The 12,784-nt window shown below is 45.6% G+C and overlaps 1 protein-coding gene across 1 annotated transcript in view; it reads left to right on the plus strand.

Moving 5' to 3' along the window:
• The window catches only part of LOC125636734 (sperm flagellar protein 2), a 75,245-nt gene that overhangs the window by 23,471 nt on the left and 38,990 nt on the right, over window positions 1-12,784 (plus strand). The window contains exon 15 of the mRNA XM_075128429.1: window positions 2,019-2,141. Coding sequence (XP_074984530.1) covers window positions 2,019-2,141 — 123 coding nt within the window. The remainder of the gene's footprint in view (window positions 1-2,018; window positions 2,142-12,784) is intronic.

The following is a 12,784-nucleotide window of genomic DNA, read 5'->3' on the forward strand; positions in this document are numbered from 1 at the left end:
ATTACACTGCTATTTTCAGCCCCATACCACGAGGACAAGTCTTTTGACCGGGCTCTGAGACTTGCCGCCACAGGGTTTTTTTTTGCTGTGTACACATACACTAAATGACTTGTCCAAGGTTACAGAAGTAATCTGTTTCAGAGATCAGGTCTCCTGAATCTAAGTCAAATGCCTTAACCATCTTTCCTCACAATACAAGATAAGATATTAATGGATACATTTTTCATTTTATGCCAAATAAAGTGCTGTTGTACATCTCCTGAGAGTGGAAGAGCTCACCAACTTTTATTTCTGGCTTTCACATCCTAGGGATGCACAATACAATTTTTTTTTATCTTGTAGGCAGTGCAGCAGCATACTTACTGAAAGAGTGATATAACTTTCTGCACTCAATTTTGTCACCTTTCGATTTGATCATTAGAGTTATGTTCAACCTGATATACTGATCTGGTATCATCCTGTTGCACCACCACAGCAGCTGCAAGTCGGTTGTTGGGGAAGAAAAGTTATCATTATCTGTACTTGACAACACTTAACAGTCAAAAGTGCTTAAACTACAAATAAACTGCCAACACAATATTAAAAAACAAAATTATAAAATAGCTTTATAATATTAAAGTGTTATAGTTTTCATTGCAGGCTTTAGGTCCATCATGTAAAAGTAACTAATAGGATAATGTAAAAAAGTATAACATGAACTAGAGGAGACCTACTTTTAATACGTTGTACACCCTCCTTATCGTATTTCAGTACTGTCCTAATGTAACTAATACTGACTTATCAATAGGGCCCTACCAAATTCACGGTCTATTTTGGTCAATTTCATGGTCATAGGATTTTAAAAATCATACATTTCATGATTTCAACTATTTAAATCTGAAATATCACTGTGTTGTAATTGTAGGGGTCCTGACTCAAAAAGGAGTTGTGGGGGAGGGGGGGGGGTTGCAGTACTGCTACCCTTACTTCTGTGCTGCTGCTGGCGGGGGCACTGCCTTCAGATCTGAGCAGCTGGAGAGTGGTGGCGGCTGGCTGGGATCCCAGCTCTGAAGGCAGAGCCACCACCAGCAGCAGTGCAGAAGTAAGGATAGTATGGTATGGTATTGCCGCTCTTACTTCTGTGCTGTTGCCTGCAGAGCTGGGCCCTCCGTCAGCAGCTGCCACTCTCCAGACACCCAGCTCTGAAGGCAGCAGCGGAGAAATAAGGGTGGCATAGTATGGTATTGCCACCCTTACTTCTGCACTGCTGCTGGCGGGATGCTGCCTTCAGAGCTGGGCGCTTGGCCAACAGCCGCTGCTCTCCAGCTGCCCAGCTCTGAAGACAGTGCAGAAATAAGGGTGGCAATATCATGACTCCCCTAAAATTACCTTGCAAACGCCCAGCAACAGTCTTTTGGGTCAGGACCCCCATTTGAGAAACGCTGGTCTCCTCTGTGAAATCTGTATAGTATAGGGTAAAAGCACACAAAAGACCAGATTTCATGGGAGGAGACCAGATTTCACGTGATGTATTTTTCATGGTCGTGAATTTGGTAGGGCCCTACTTATCAATATAGAACTTTTATCACCATTTACTTCATCTCTGAATTTGACTGACACTTAGCATTTAAAAGGTACTTTGTGTACCTGCAAATTATCAATAGATTAATAGATTTTAAGTCCACAAGGGATTATTATGACCATCTAGAACCCCAGTAGAAACAACTCCATTAGATAATCATTTCCCTTTAGCAATTATATTTTGAGCTCTATTAGTTACCCAGTTTTAATCCATTTAATAGGTGCTACATTGATTTAGTATAGTGTTAATTTTTTAAATTGGGATGTCATACAGTAATAATGTCTTACAGAAGTCTAAGAATATTATGTCAACAATTACATTTATCCACCAAACTTGTAATCTAAAAAAATGATATCAGATTCATTTGAAAAGAAATTATTTCCATAAAATAAATTGTATATGCAGTCCAAACATTATAAGATTTTCTTTTTGGTGAAAATATTTTCTTTTCTTTCAGGTGTTCCTTCTCCAGCACCTGTGGCTGAAGCCACTGCCATTCCTCTAACACCAGAGGAACTAAAGAAACAGGAATTAAAGCTTAAAATGAAACAGGAATATTTTAGTGCCCTTGAATATGAAGGTATGTAATTAGTTCAGTGGGCTACATTGTGGAAGTTGATCATCATTCCCAATTTAGATTTTTTTTAATAGTTGAAACTGTCTGCAAAGTTCTGTTGAAAGTTTGCTGAGTGAATGGGGAGGAAAGAGGTCTGAAGAATCCTGGAAACTTAAAAAAATGGTAGTAGACAATAATTTTTGAATAAATATATTCAAAATAGAAGAGAAAGTACTTTTAAGCCTCTCTTCTCTTTCCTGTCATCCTTCTACTATCAGCTATTAATTGTAAGAGAACATATTAAATAATATTGACCTGAGCAGTTAACCAGTCTTCAGGATCTTCTGGATTGTTTCTGTTAGAGGGAGTCAGGTATTTGTTTGATGCAATCCTGTTTATTCACAAAGAATGTATAAAGTCCTGTTTTCCTGAATACGGTAGGAATGAAACAGCAGGAGACAGTTCCTTTTCTCACAGGGCCAAGCCTCTTTTCAGCCAGCACTCTACCCAAAAACTCTCTCTCTCAGCTTCTCTCAAGATAATGCAACAAGAGCTTTTCTGGCTGTCTCTGGGGCTTCCTTCCTGCCTCCTTTATGTGCTTCTGGCATGTTTCTGCTCCTGCGTGCACACATACACATACACAGAGCTTCATCAAACCATAATCAGCCTTCTGCATTTGTGCTTAGACTCCAAGGAGAACCGCTCCAACCACCTGGCCCAACTCCCACATCAGCCTTGCAGGTGGCCTGTGTTTTGGGCAGTGGCTCCTATTGTTTCAGCCATCTGTTCTACAAAGGAGCTTAATTGCTTCTTACATTTATCCTGAACGAAGGGTGACTGTTACACTCACCTGCTTCAACAATGTTTCACCCAATCTCAGCACAACAATATTTTTTTAAAATCAGATATTTGGAAATAGGAAGGGGAACTTTAAAGAGGTAAAGACCTGCCTAACAAAACAGCCAAAGTATGTATCAAAGGAGAACTAAAACATACAGGGCCACATTTTCATAATAGCTTATTAACATACCTTGCAAATGCAGATACCACAGCTACACCTGCAAGTGTAATAACTGGAAATGTAAATGACCAATTAAGTGTGTAGATATTTCGAGACATGCAAATCTGTAGGCAGTTACTGAGTTGTGAATTTTGATTTCTCACTGAATTTAGCAGTTGCATGTATATGCCTTATTTTCAATTGTGTTCCTGGTCTGAGAGTATTTTCTGTTGTTGGATATTTTGAGAATTGTGTGACTCAATTTGATACTTACAGATTGTTATGCCATTGTTCCAGTAGCAGACTGAGAGAAGCAGCTCCTGGAAAACGTGCAAAGAAGTTACAAAGAAGGCAGCAATTTGTTAAGCTGTACTGAAAAGCTTAATAGATATGCACTAAAAATCCTCTGAGGTGTTTTCAGTTGCTTTTACCTTTTTAATTTTACAGCTTTCCCTCCCAAATCAAGCAGATCTCAGAGAAAAATGAGTTAATGCCAAGTTTAAAATTTCAAATGTCAGCTGTTTTTGCTGAAAATAGGAAGTGTATATTTTTCATTCTCATTTAACTCAAAGATGAACTTAAAGGGATTTTGTTCAGACCTTCCAAATACATTCATCTTTCTGTAGAGCCTGCCTAAGGAAAGTTTCAGCCTCAAAGATGATTGTTTTGGAAAGTTATTATTGGCATATGGGAATAAGGTCTGTAACAGAAACTGCTTTACAGTTTTACCTATTGAAGTCACTGTCAGCAGCAACTAAAATTTTGTTTTGTTTAGAAAAACATTTTCTAGCAGGTAAAATTAAATTTAATAAAAAATTGAGAGCCAGGGTAGATGAAGTAATATCTTTCGTTGGACCAACTTCTGTTGGTGAAAGAGACAAGCATTTGAGCTACACAGAGGTCTTCTTCAGGTCTCAAAATAAAAAATTGAGTTGAACATTGGATGCCCGCATGGATCTTCCAAGATTTGAGATACTCTTAGTTCAGTGTTACTCTTTGGTCTTCTTTCTTTTTCTTCAGGTTTTTCATTCCTCTATTTATCTGTTCGATATCTTTTTCTTTCTCACATTCCATACCCATTTTTAAGACATTTATCTTTTCCAAGACATTTATGTTTCTCTGTCTGTTGCCTCCATTTTTTACTCTTAACATCTCAATGACAACAAATTCTTTGTCTTTTTTCAGTCCTCCCATTGTGAAATGCCAGTTTTTTCTAAGTTAGATGGAATTTTTTACTCATAGATCTTTGTAGACAAATATTTCTTCTTCAAGTGCTTGCTCATGTCCATTCCACTTTAGGTGTGCGCGCATCCACGTGCACAGTTATCTGAGATTTTTGCCTTAGCGGTATCCGTTGGGTTGGCTGTGGTGCCCCTGGAGTGCCATGCTCATGCGCTGGTATATTAGGCACCCCAACCCTAGGCCCTCTCAGTTCCTTCTTGCCAGCAACTCCGACAGAGGGGTAGGAGGGCGGGTAATGGAATGGACATGAGCAACACATCTCAAAGGACAACAGTTACAAAAAGGTAGGTAACTGTTTTTTCTTCGAGTTCTTGCTCATGTCGATTCCATTCTAGGTTTGTGCGTGCCCACATGCACAGTCGTCAGAGATTGTTGCCTTAGCAGTATCCGTAGGGATGGCTGTGATGCCCCCTTGAGTTCCACGCTCATGTGCTGGTATATTAGGTGCTGCCGACCCTACGCCCTCTCAGTTCCTTCTTACTGCCCGTGATGGTTGGTTGGAGCATCTTGTCTTTAATTGCAAGAGCGCTAGTGGTTCTTACAGTCCATTGTTCTGTCTCCTTTGGTTTTAGTTGATAGGTACTTAGTTAGACCATTAAGTTAAGGGTTAGAGTAATAGTTTAGGAGTTAAAGTCCCGGCTGGAACTTCGCCTTGGAGCAGGGCATGCCCTGTTCCCCAGGCTTTAAGCCACGCTTATTGTGCAGCTGGCCAATGTCCATTAGCAACCTCCACACTAGCTGTTTGAAGTGTTTGGGGGAGTCCCACAGAAAGGACAAGTGCAGGATCTGCGAAAAAAAGTTCGCCCTCAAATTCAAAAGGAGCGGCATATCCACTTGAGGGCCTCCTTATGGAGGCTGCCCTTCATCCTGCTTTGGAGCCCGCTTAGTCAGACTCCATGCCCGGCACTGAGGCATCAGTGCACAACACACCGCTGGCACCGGAATCTGCCCAGCACCATTTGGGGCTTTGGGCAAAGAACCTGTGTTAGGCCATGTGCCCGCCCTGGAGCTACTCAAGGGGTACTGCTGTGGTCGGACCCCTTAGCCCAGCCAGGGACCCACCTCTTGCTCCCGGGAGCGGCAGAGGGTCCTGGGCCCTAGTAGGGTCATGTGTGCCCAAAGTGGGCCTGGCGACCAAAGAGCAAGTAGGATGTCCGGTACCGCAGGCACCAAGCCAGGTGATGGACCCAGCTAAGGCCCTGGCATCTACAGACAAGCCAGTTATGGGACTACCCTCTAAAGCAGCAGAGTGTCCCCAGACCGCAGGCGTCAATCCCCTTCCCTGCGGCCTTGAACCCCGATACCTCAGCCTCTGTCCCTGGTTAGAAGACACAAGTCCCTGATGCTGAGGTCTCCACCTACATGGCACTGGACACCTGAGTCATGACGCAAATCCCCATACCCACGGTACCATCGGGCCTCCCACCAGAGATCGCCACAGCGCAGATCACCATCACACAGGCAGTCTCCCAGGCATAGATTCCCACCTCCCTGCCTGGTTCGGGATAGTTCCCAGTCGCGGCACGTTCTGCAGCTCCCCAGTACCGCTCTTTGGACAGGCACTGATCCTCACCAGGGTAAGGATCCTCTCCTTACTGGTTGCTGACAAGGGTCCGTCAGCAGACGCAGGCATCTACAGCTCCGCCCTGGTCACTGGAAGGGCAATGGTCCAAGTCAGAAGGAGAGTTCAGCCTCTCACCTAGAAAAGGTGAATCACCACCAGCCCATGAGACCGGCACGACTCCTGCAGCAGCAGTGTGGAGGCTCGGTGGCAGCACTGGAACATGTGGGTGTACCTTTTATGCCGTTCCTGTCAGGCTGCTTTGGACAAACTGCCCCTGGCACAGTCAGAGCACGGTGTTGAATCTGATGCAGGGATGACACAGCAGGACCCAACACCCCAGGAACCGTCCCCAGATGAACAAGGGGAAGCCACCTCTCCCCCTGTGGTGCAGTCATCTTCGTTGTCTCCGGACGAAGCAGTGACGAGCAATCTCCCCCTGACAACTTCAAGGAGCACCAGGCCCTGCTCAAAAGGGTGGCTGCCAACCTAAACTTGGTGGCTGAGGAGCTAGCAGAGGAGTCCGACGATCTCTTTAATGTCATACCCTCCTCCACTCTGGCCCAGGTCACGTTGCTAAAAATTGCTGAGTCTGTGTGGCAGACCCCTGCTAGGCAGGTACAACTTCAACATGTGGGACTCCATCAGCAAGTTCAAGGAGGGCCTTCCAGAGGACCAAGCCTAGGAGTTTGCCACGTTAGTGGAAGAGACTAAGTGGTCATGAGGCGCAGCTCCTGGTTACAGTCCTCCAGGCTATCCCAGGAGATGCAGAGTACCCTCCAGGACCTTCTGTTCGATGGGGGAGGGTTCTTTTTGGAGCTGACCAATGCACAGCTTCACGGTCTTAAAGACTCCCGTGCCACCCTACATTCATTGGACCTACACAGCCCTCAGCAGGCTAGAAAGCTGTTCTACCCCCCACCTCCTCCATCGAGGTAGTGGGGTGTCCCTCGGTCCAGCTCCTACAGAAAGAACAGAGACAAAGGATTTAAACGGCATCACCCTTCATCTTCCTGTTCCTCTGCCCAGCCTGGTTCTTCTAGAGGCTAAGGAAGCCAGAACCAGGGATTTTGAAGATGTGCCCAAGGACATCGCCTCAGTCACTTCCGAGGATCCACCTCGCCCTGGAGCAGGGAAGAAACTACATTTCCAAGCATTCCCATGGCCGCTATCAACAGGAAAGGGAGTGGGAGGGAGTGGGGAAGCTGCGAGGGCTGGTGTGACCCAATACACTGGGCTTGCTGTGAATGGGGAGCTGGCTGCTAGAAGGGGGTGGCACTGTGAATGGGGAACATGTATGCACAAGGAGTAGAAGGCTTTGGCCCACATATCACGCTCAGAGGACTTCATCAGACTGGATTAGGGATGCAGGTGGCCTCAGCTGACAGCCCCCAAAGAAGGAATTGGATAGAATGAATGGACAGTGTCTGAAGCCTAGCAAGGGAGATATGTGGGCCCCAGCAGGAGAAGTTAAAAAGATAAGTAAGGGAGGGCATAGGCACCAACTCTGTGGGTGCTCCGGGGCTGGAGGACCCATGGGGAAAAATTAGTGGGTGCTCTGCACTCACTGGCAGCCAAGCTGTTTGACCACTCCAGGAGGGGCAGAGGAGGAGCGGGAACGTGGCGAGCTCAGGGGAGGAGGCAGGGAAGAGGCAGAGCTGGGCCGGGGATTTGGGGAAAGAGATGGGCCAGGGACTTTGGGGAAGGGTTTGGAATGGGGGCAGGGCAGGGCAGGGCCTCATGGAAGGGGTGGAATTGAGGCGGGGCTGGAGGTAGAGGGGGGTCGAGCACCCACCGGCGGGAGCAGAAGTCGGCGCCTATGAGGGAGGGAAGGCTCTACTAGAGGACCTGGGCAGCTTTAGGTACAGTACCAGGCACACAGGAGGATGTGACTCAATTTCTGAGATAATAAAAGAAGAAATTGCCTTTTCCTTTCCAGATTTGTCTAATAATCAAAAAGGGAATCTAGCACCTCCCTTCCATATTTGAACACCCTCAAAGTTCAGGAGAGCACAAATTCAATTTGAGCTGCTCTCTGTTACTTAAAAAACAAAAAACAAAAAACGAGGAGTACTTGTGGCACCTTAGAGACTAACAAATTTATTTGGGCATAAGCTTTCGTGGGCTAAAACCCACTTCATTGGATGCATGCTGTAGAAAATACAGTAGGAAGATATATATACACACAGAGAACGTGAAAAAATGGGTGTTGCCATACCAACTGTAACGAGATCAATTAATTAAGGTGGGCTATTAGCAGCAGGAGAAAAAAAACCTTTTGTAGTAATAATCAGGATGGCCCATTTCAAACAGTTGACAAGAAGGTGTGAGTAATAGTAGGGGGAAAAATTAGCATGTGGAAATAGTTTTTACTTTACGTAATGACCCATCCACTCCCAGTCTTTATTCAATTTGACGGTGTCCAGTTTGCAAATTAATTCCAATTCTGCAGTTTCTCTTTGGAGTCTGTTTTTGAAGTTTTTTTTTGAAGAATTGCAACTTTTAGATCTGAAATTGAGTGTCCAGGGAGGTCGAAGTGTTCTCCAACTGGTTTTTGAATGTTATAATTCTTGATGTCTGATTTGTGTCCATTTATTCTTTTGCGTAGAGATTGTCCGGTTTGGCCAATGTACATCATTTCTCCCAAATCAAATATTGATCCATTGTAATTTTCTCTAGAAAAAAGTAGGATAAAATTGAGCAACAAATGCTGGCATCTTCCCAATGCTAACTAAAACCGGAATTGCTATGTTCAACAACCATTACTGTTTTTTTTAGTTTTGTTTGTTTAAAAAGAAGATGACAGTAATATTGCATTGGCAAATTCCCCACAGAAACAAAAGAACAGAAAACTTTTCCTCATTATGTGGGACAGTCTTACAATATGGTTCCAGATATCCTCTAATCACACAAACTGAAAATTGTTCCACTTTACTGCAGTTCTGTAACCATGCAGGAACCAGTCCTGCATTCTGTGCACATCCAAAATTCCTACTGAATTCAGAAGTGCCTTGCTTTTGTAACCATACCACCTGATATTTTCAAATTTGTAAGCTAAGCAGGTTTACATTTAGTAATTGCGTGGGAGGCCTCTCAGAAAAAGTTAAGCGCTGCAGGAGGTGTTCATTATTCACTAGGTAATGTGAGTCCCTCCTGTTTACAATAGTAAACCAGTGCAGCATAGTTTTAGAATGCACTGTACTCCTAGAGTCTAGAATTAGTTCCTTTGCTTTTTTACACAGCCCATTAAAGACAATGAAAAGACTCCCACTGACTTCAAAAGGCTTTGGGTAGAACTGGTTATACATGGGGTAACTCCACTGTCTTCATAGGGTCCCGGTCCCACAGCAGAGAGGGGTGGCGTGAGCTTATTGCAGAGCTGCTGCTCAGGGATGGGGAATCTCCTGGCATCCCAGCCTCAGAAATCACCCAGGCTGCACCTTCTTCACTACTATGTGTTAGCTGTTGGGTACATAGGAACTGGGGGCTCCTGCTGCAGGTGACAGGCATCTCAGGTACTTAAAGCCATGGCCTGGAGTAGGGAAGCACCTAACTGCAGAGTCTACAGCTACATAAGGCCAGCACTGAGGATTGAGAGTCCCAATGCTGCCGTTGCAAGGTTCAAGCATGCTCAGTGTTGGAATTGCCAGCTAGAAGGTGCACCTGTCTAAGGCTGGCCTCTGGCAGTTGGCCCTATGGCTGTAGCCAGAGGAGCTACAGGTAACTCTGTGACTATTGAGGGCCATTAAACTAGGAGCAGATAAAGAAACGAGTTAACCTCAAGGAACAGAGGTCACCAGTAGGAAAGGAATGTCAAGGGGAGCAGGGAAAGTGGAAGCAGGTCAGGTTTGCAGGGGGAGAATAGGACCAGCTGTTTGGGGAGCATGTCCAAGGAAGAAGGGAAATAAGCATGAGGAGAGGTGGTGGTGACCAGGTAGTGGAATAGCATGTAGATGGGAGCAGAGGGGAAAAGAAGGCTGGTGACTGCAGGTTCCCAGGGGCTAAGTGCTCACTGAGCCAGGGTTGGAGAAATGATGTTTACAAGTGGCTTGCTCAAATGGCAGGATGGGTCCTGGGGGAGGGATTTGTCAGAATTGATCAGGTATCTTCTGGCTATGGAACTTTATTGAGCTGAGGCCAGGAGCACATACAGTGGTTGGTGAAATAGGGTGGTGCTGGAGACATGACTATAGAATGTCTTAATGAGGAAGGAGATAAATCTGAGTGGAGTTTCCCTGATCATTATGAAAGTTCTGCTCACTATGGACACTGGGAAACCCACATTGGTACAGCTTAATGAGAAAAACTGGGGGTTGAGGAAGCTGTGTATGGCAATACATAGAGTTAAGCAGAGGTGTGTGATCAAAATGAAAAATGTCTCTGAGATTCAGTACTGAGTATACAGTGGTGCCGCCACACCAGGCCCACACTCTGAAGGGGCCCATGATGAATACATGGGGGCCCATAAATATGTTTGGTGCCAGGCCCACAAAAGGTTAATCCAGCCGTAGTTCTGGTTGGCCTAGTCACGGTTGACCTCGGACCACTGGGTGCTCGACATGATATCTTCGGACTACACCCTGAAGTTCGTGGTTGACCCTCCCTCCCACCCCACTTCTCCATCCCTCTTCAAGGACCCTTCTCACAAGCAACTACTCATTCAAGAGGTCAAGAACCTCCTACACCCAGGGGCAATACAGAAGGTCCCTCCAGACTTGAAAGGGAAAAGGTTCTACTCCCGCTATTTCCTAATCCCCAAAGCAAAAGGGGGCCTCAGATCCATTCTGGACCTGCGCTGCCTCAGTAAGTCTCTCAAGAAGTTGCAGTTTCGCATGGTCTCTCTAGCTTCCATTATTCCCTCCCTGGATCCAGGATACTGGTACGCCACCCTTGATTTAAAGGATGCATATTTCCATCTTCCCGGGGCACAGGCGTTTCCTCCATTTTGTGTTAGGCCACTGCCATTTTCAATTCATGGCGCTGCTCTTCGGTCTCTCGTCAGCCCTGAGAGTGTTTACAAAGTGCATAGCACCAGTGGCCACTTACCTGGGGCGCTGAGGGGTTGCAAATTTATCCATACATCGACGATAAAGGGCCAATCCTGGGATCAGGTGCAGCATCATCTCGACCTGGTTTGCGCCACCTGTCACGACCTGGGACTGTTAATAAATGAGAAAGTCAACCTTAATTCCAGTGCAACGCAGAGTTAATTGGAATGGTCCTAGACTCTAATCAGGCCAGAGCCTTCCTCCTCGAGGCTCAGTTCCAAGCCATAGCGGATCTGATCTCATGGATGCCAGCCCACCTTCTCACCACCGCTCACACATGCCTGCGATTGTTAGGCCACATGGTGGCCAGCACTGACGTGGTCTGGCACGCATGGCTCTGCCTCAGCCCCTGCAGGCATGGCTGGTGTCAGTCTACCTCCCCAACAGCCTTCCATCTGCCACTCGAGGGTAGGACGTTTTTCGCCCAGGACATGACTGCCAGGTTCCTCAAGGGCTTCGAGCACTTCTACCTGCACGTCAAGGACCCTGTTATTCAGTGGGACCTGAATCTTGTGCTCTCGGGGCTTATGGCACCACCCTTCGAGCCTCTGGCTTCCTGCTCTCTCCTCCTTTCCTGGAAGGACATCTGCCCGCCAAGTCTCTGAAATTAGGGCGCTTACCTCGGAACTGTCCTAAACAGTCTTTTAGTTAAGGTTAACAGTTAAGGTCCAGCTGCGGCCACATCCAGCTTTCCTGCCTCAGGTGGTCTCACAGTTTCATACGGGCCAGGACATTTACTTACCTGTCTTTTTTCCAAAGCCACATAAGTTGGAGGAGGAGAAGCGTAGGTTGCATTCCCTAGACATCAGGAGGGTGCTAGCCTTTTGCATTGAACGGACCAAACCATTCCACAAATCAATGCAATTGTTCATCTTGGTGGCCAACAGGATGAAAGGTCATCCAGTGTCCCGTCAAATAATTTCTTCTTGCATCATTTGCTGCTGCTACGATCAGGCAAAGGTGCCTCCTCTGATGATTGTAACTGCCCATACAACCAGGGCGCAAGCCTCTTTGTCAGCTTTCCTAGCCTAAGTGCCTATCCAGGACATCTGTAGGGTAGCCACCTGATTGTCCGTCCACATGTTCATGTCCCATTACGCACTTAACCCAGCAGGCTTCAGTAGAGCAGTGCTGCAAGCCTCTAGACTGTGAGCTCTGAGCCCACCTCCAAGGATACTGCTTGTGAGTCACCTAGAATGGAATCGATATGAGCATGTACTCAAAGAAGAAAAAACAGTTACCTACGTTTTTGTAACTGTTGTTCTTTGAGATGTGTTGCTCACTTTCATTCCATTACCCGTCCTCCTGCCCCTCTGTTGGAGTTGCTGGCAAGAAGGAACTGAGAGGGCATAGGGATACCACTACAGATACCACTAAGGCAAAAATCTCTGATGACTGTGCACGTGAGCGTGCGGACACCTAGAATAGAATGGACACGAGCAACATATCTTGAAGAACAACAGTTACAAAACGGTAGGTAACCGTTTTTTCCTCACAGTATGCCACCCATTTTCACAGAGGGAATTGTAAGAACAAACATTGGCTATGGTTCCCATAAAATTTGTGTCATTTGAGATTTTCTTTTTCCCCTTTTGAAAAATCTGAGAAAGGAATGGTCTCTCCCTGAAAAGATTTCATTTTTTAAATTACCTAAATATTAATGGTATAATTTTTAAATAAAAGGAACACTTCCTCTTTAGAATATATACATTTTATATTCAAGTTCTAAGGGAAATGTTTTGAAATCATATTCAGTGGACTATCTGCTTTTTCATCATTGAGCTTCTAAATCTAACACTTTTGTCAGAGGGTACTG

The sequence above is a fragment of the Caretta caretta genome, chromosome 5 (assembly GCF_965140235.1).
Source record: "Caretta caretta isolate rCarCar2 chromosome 5, rCarCar1.hap1, whole genome shotgun sequence".
NCBI classification, from domain to species: domain Eukaryota; kingdom Metazoa; phylum Chordata; order Testudines; family Cheloniidae; genus Caretta; species Caretta caretta.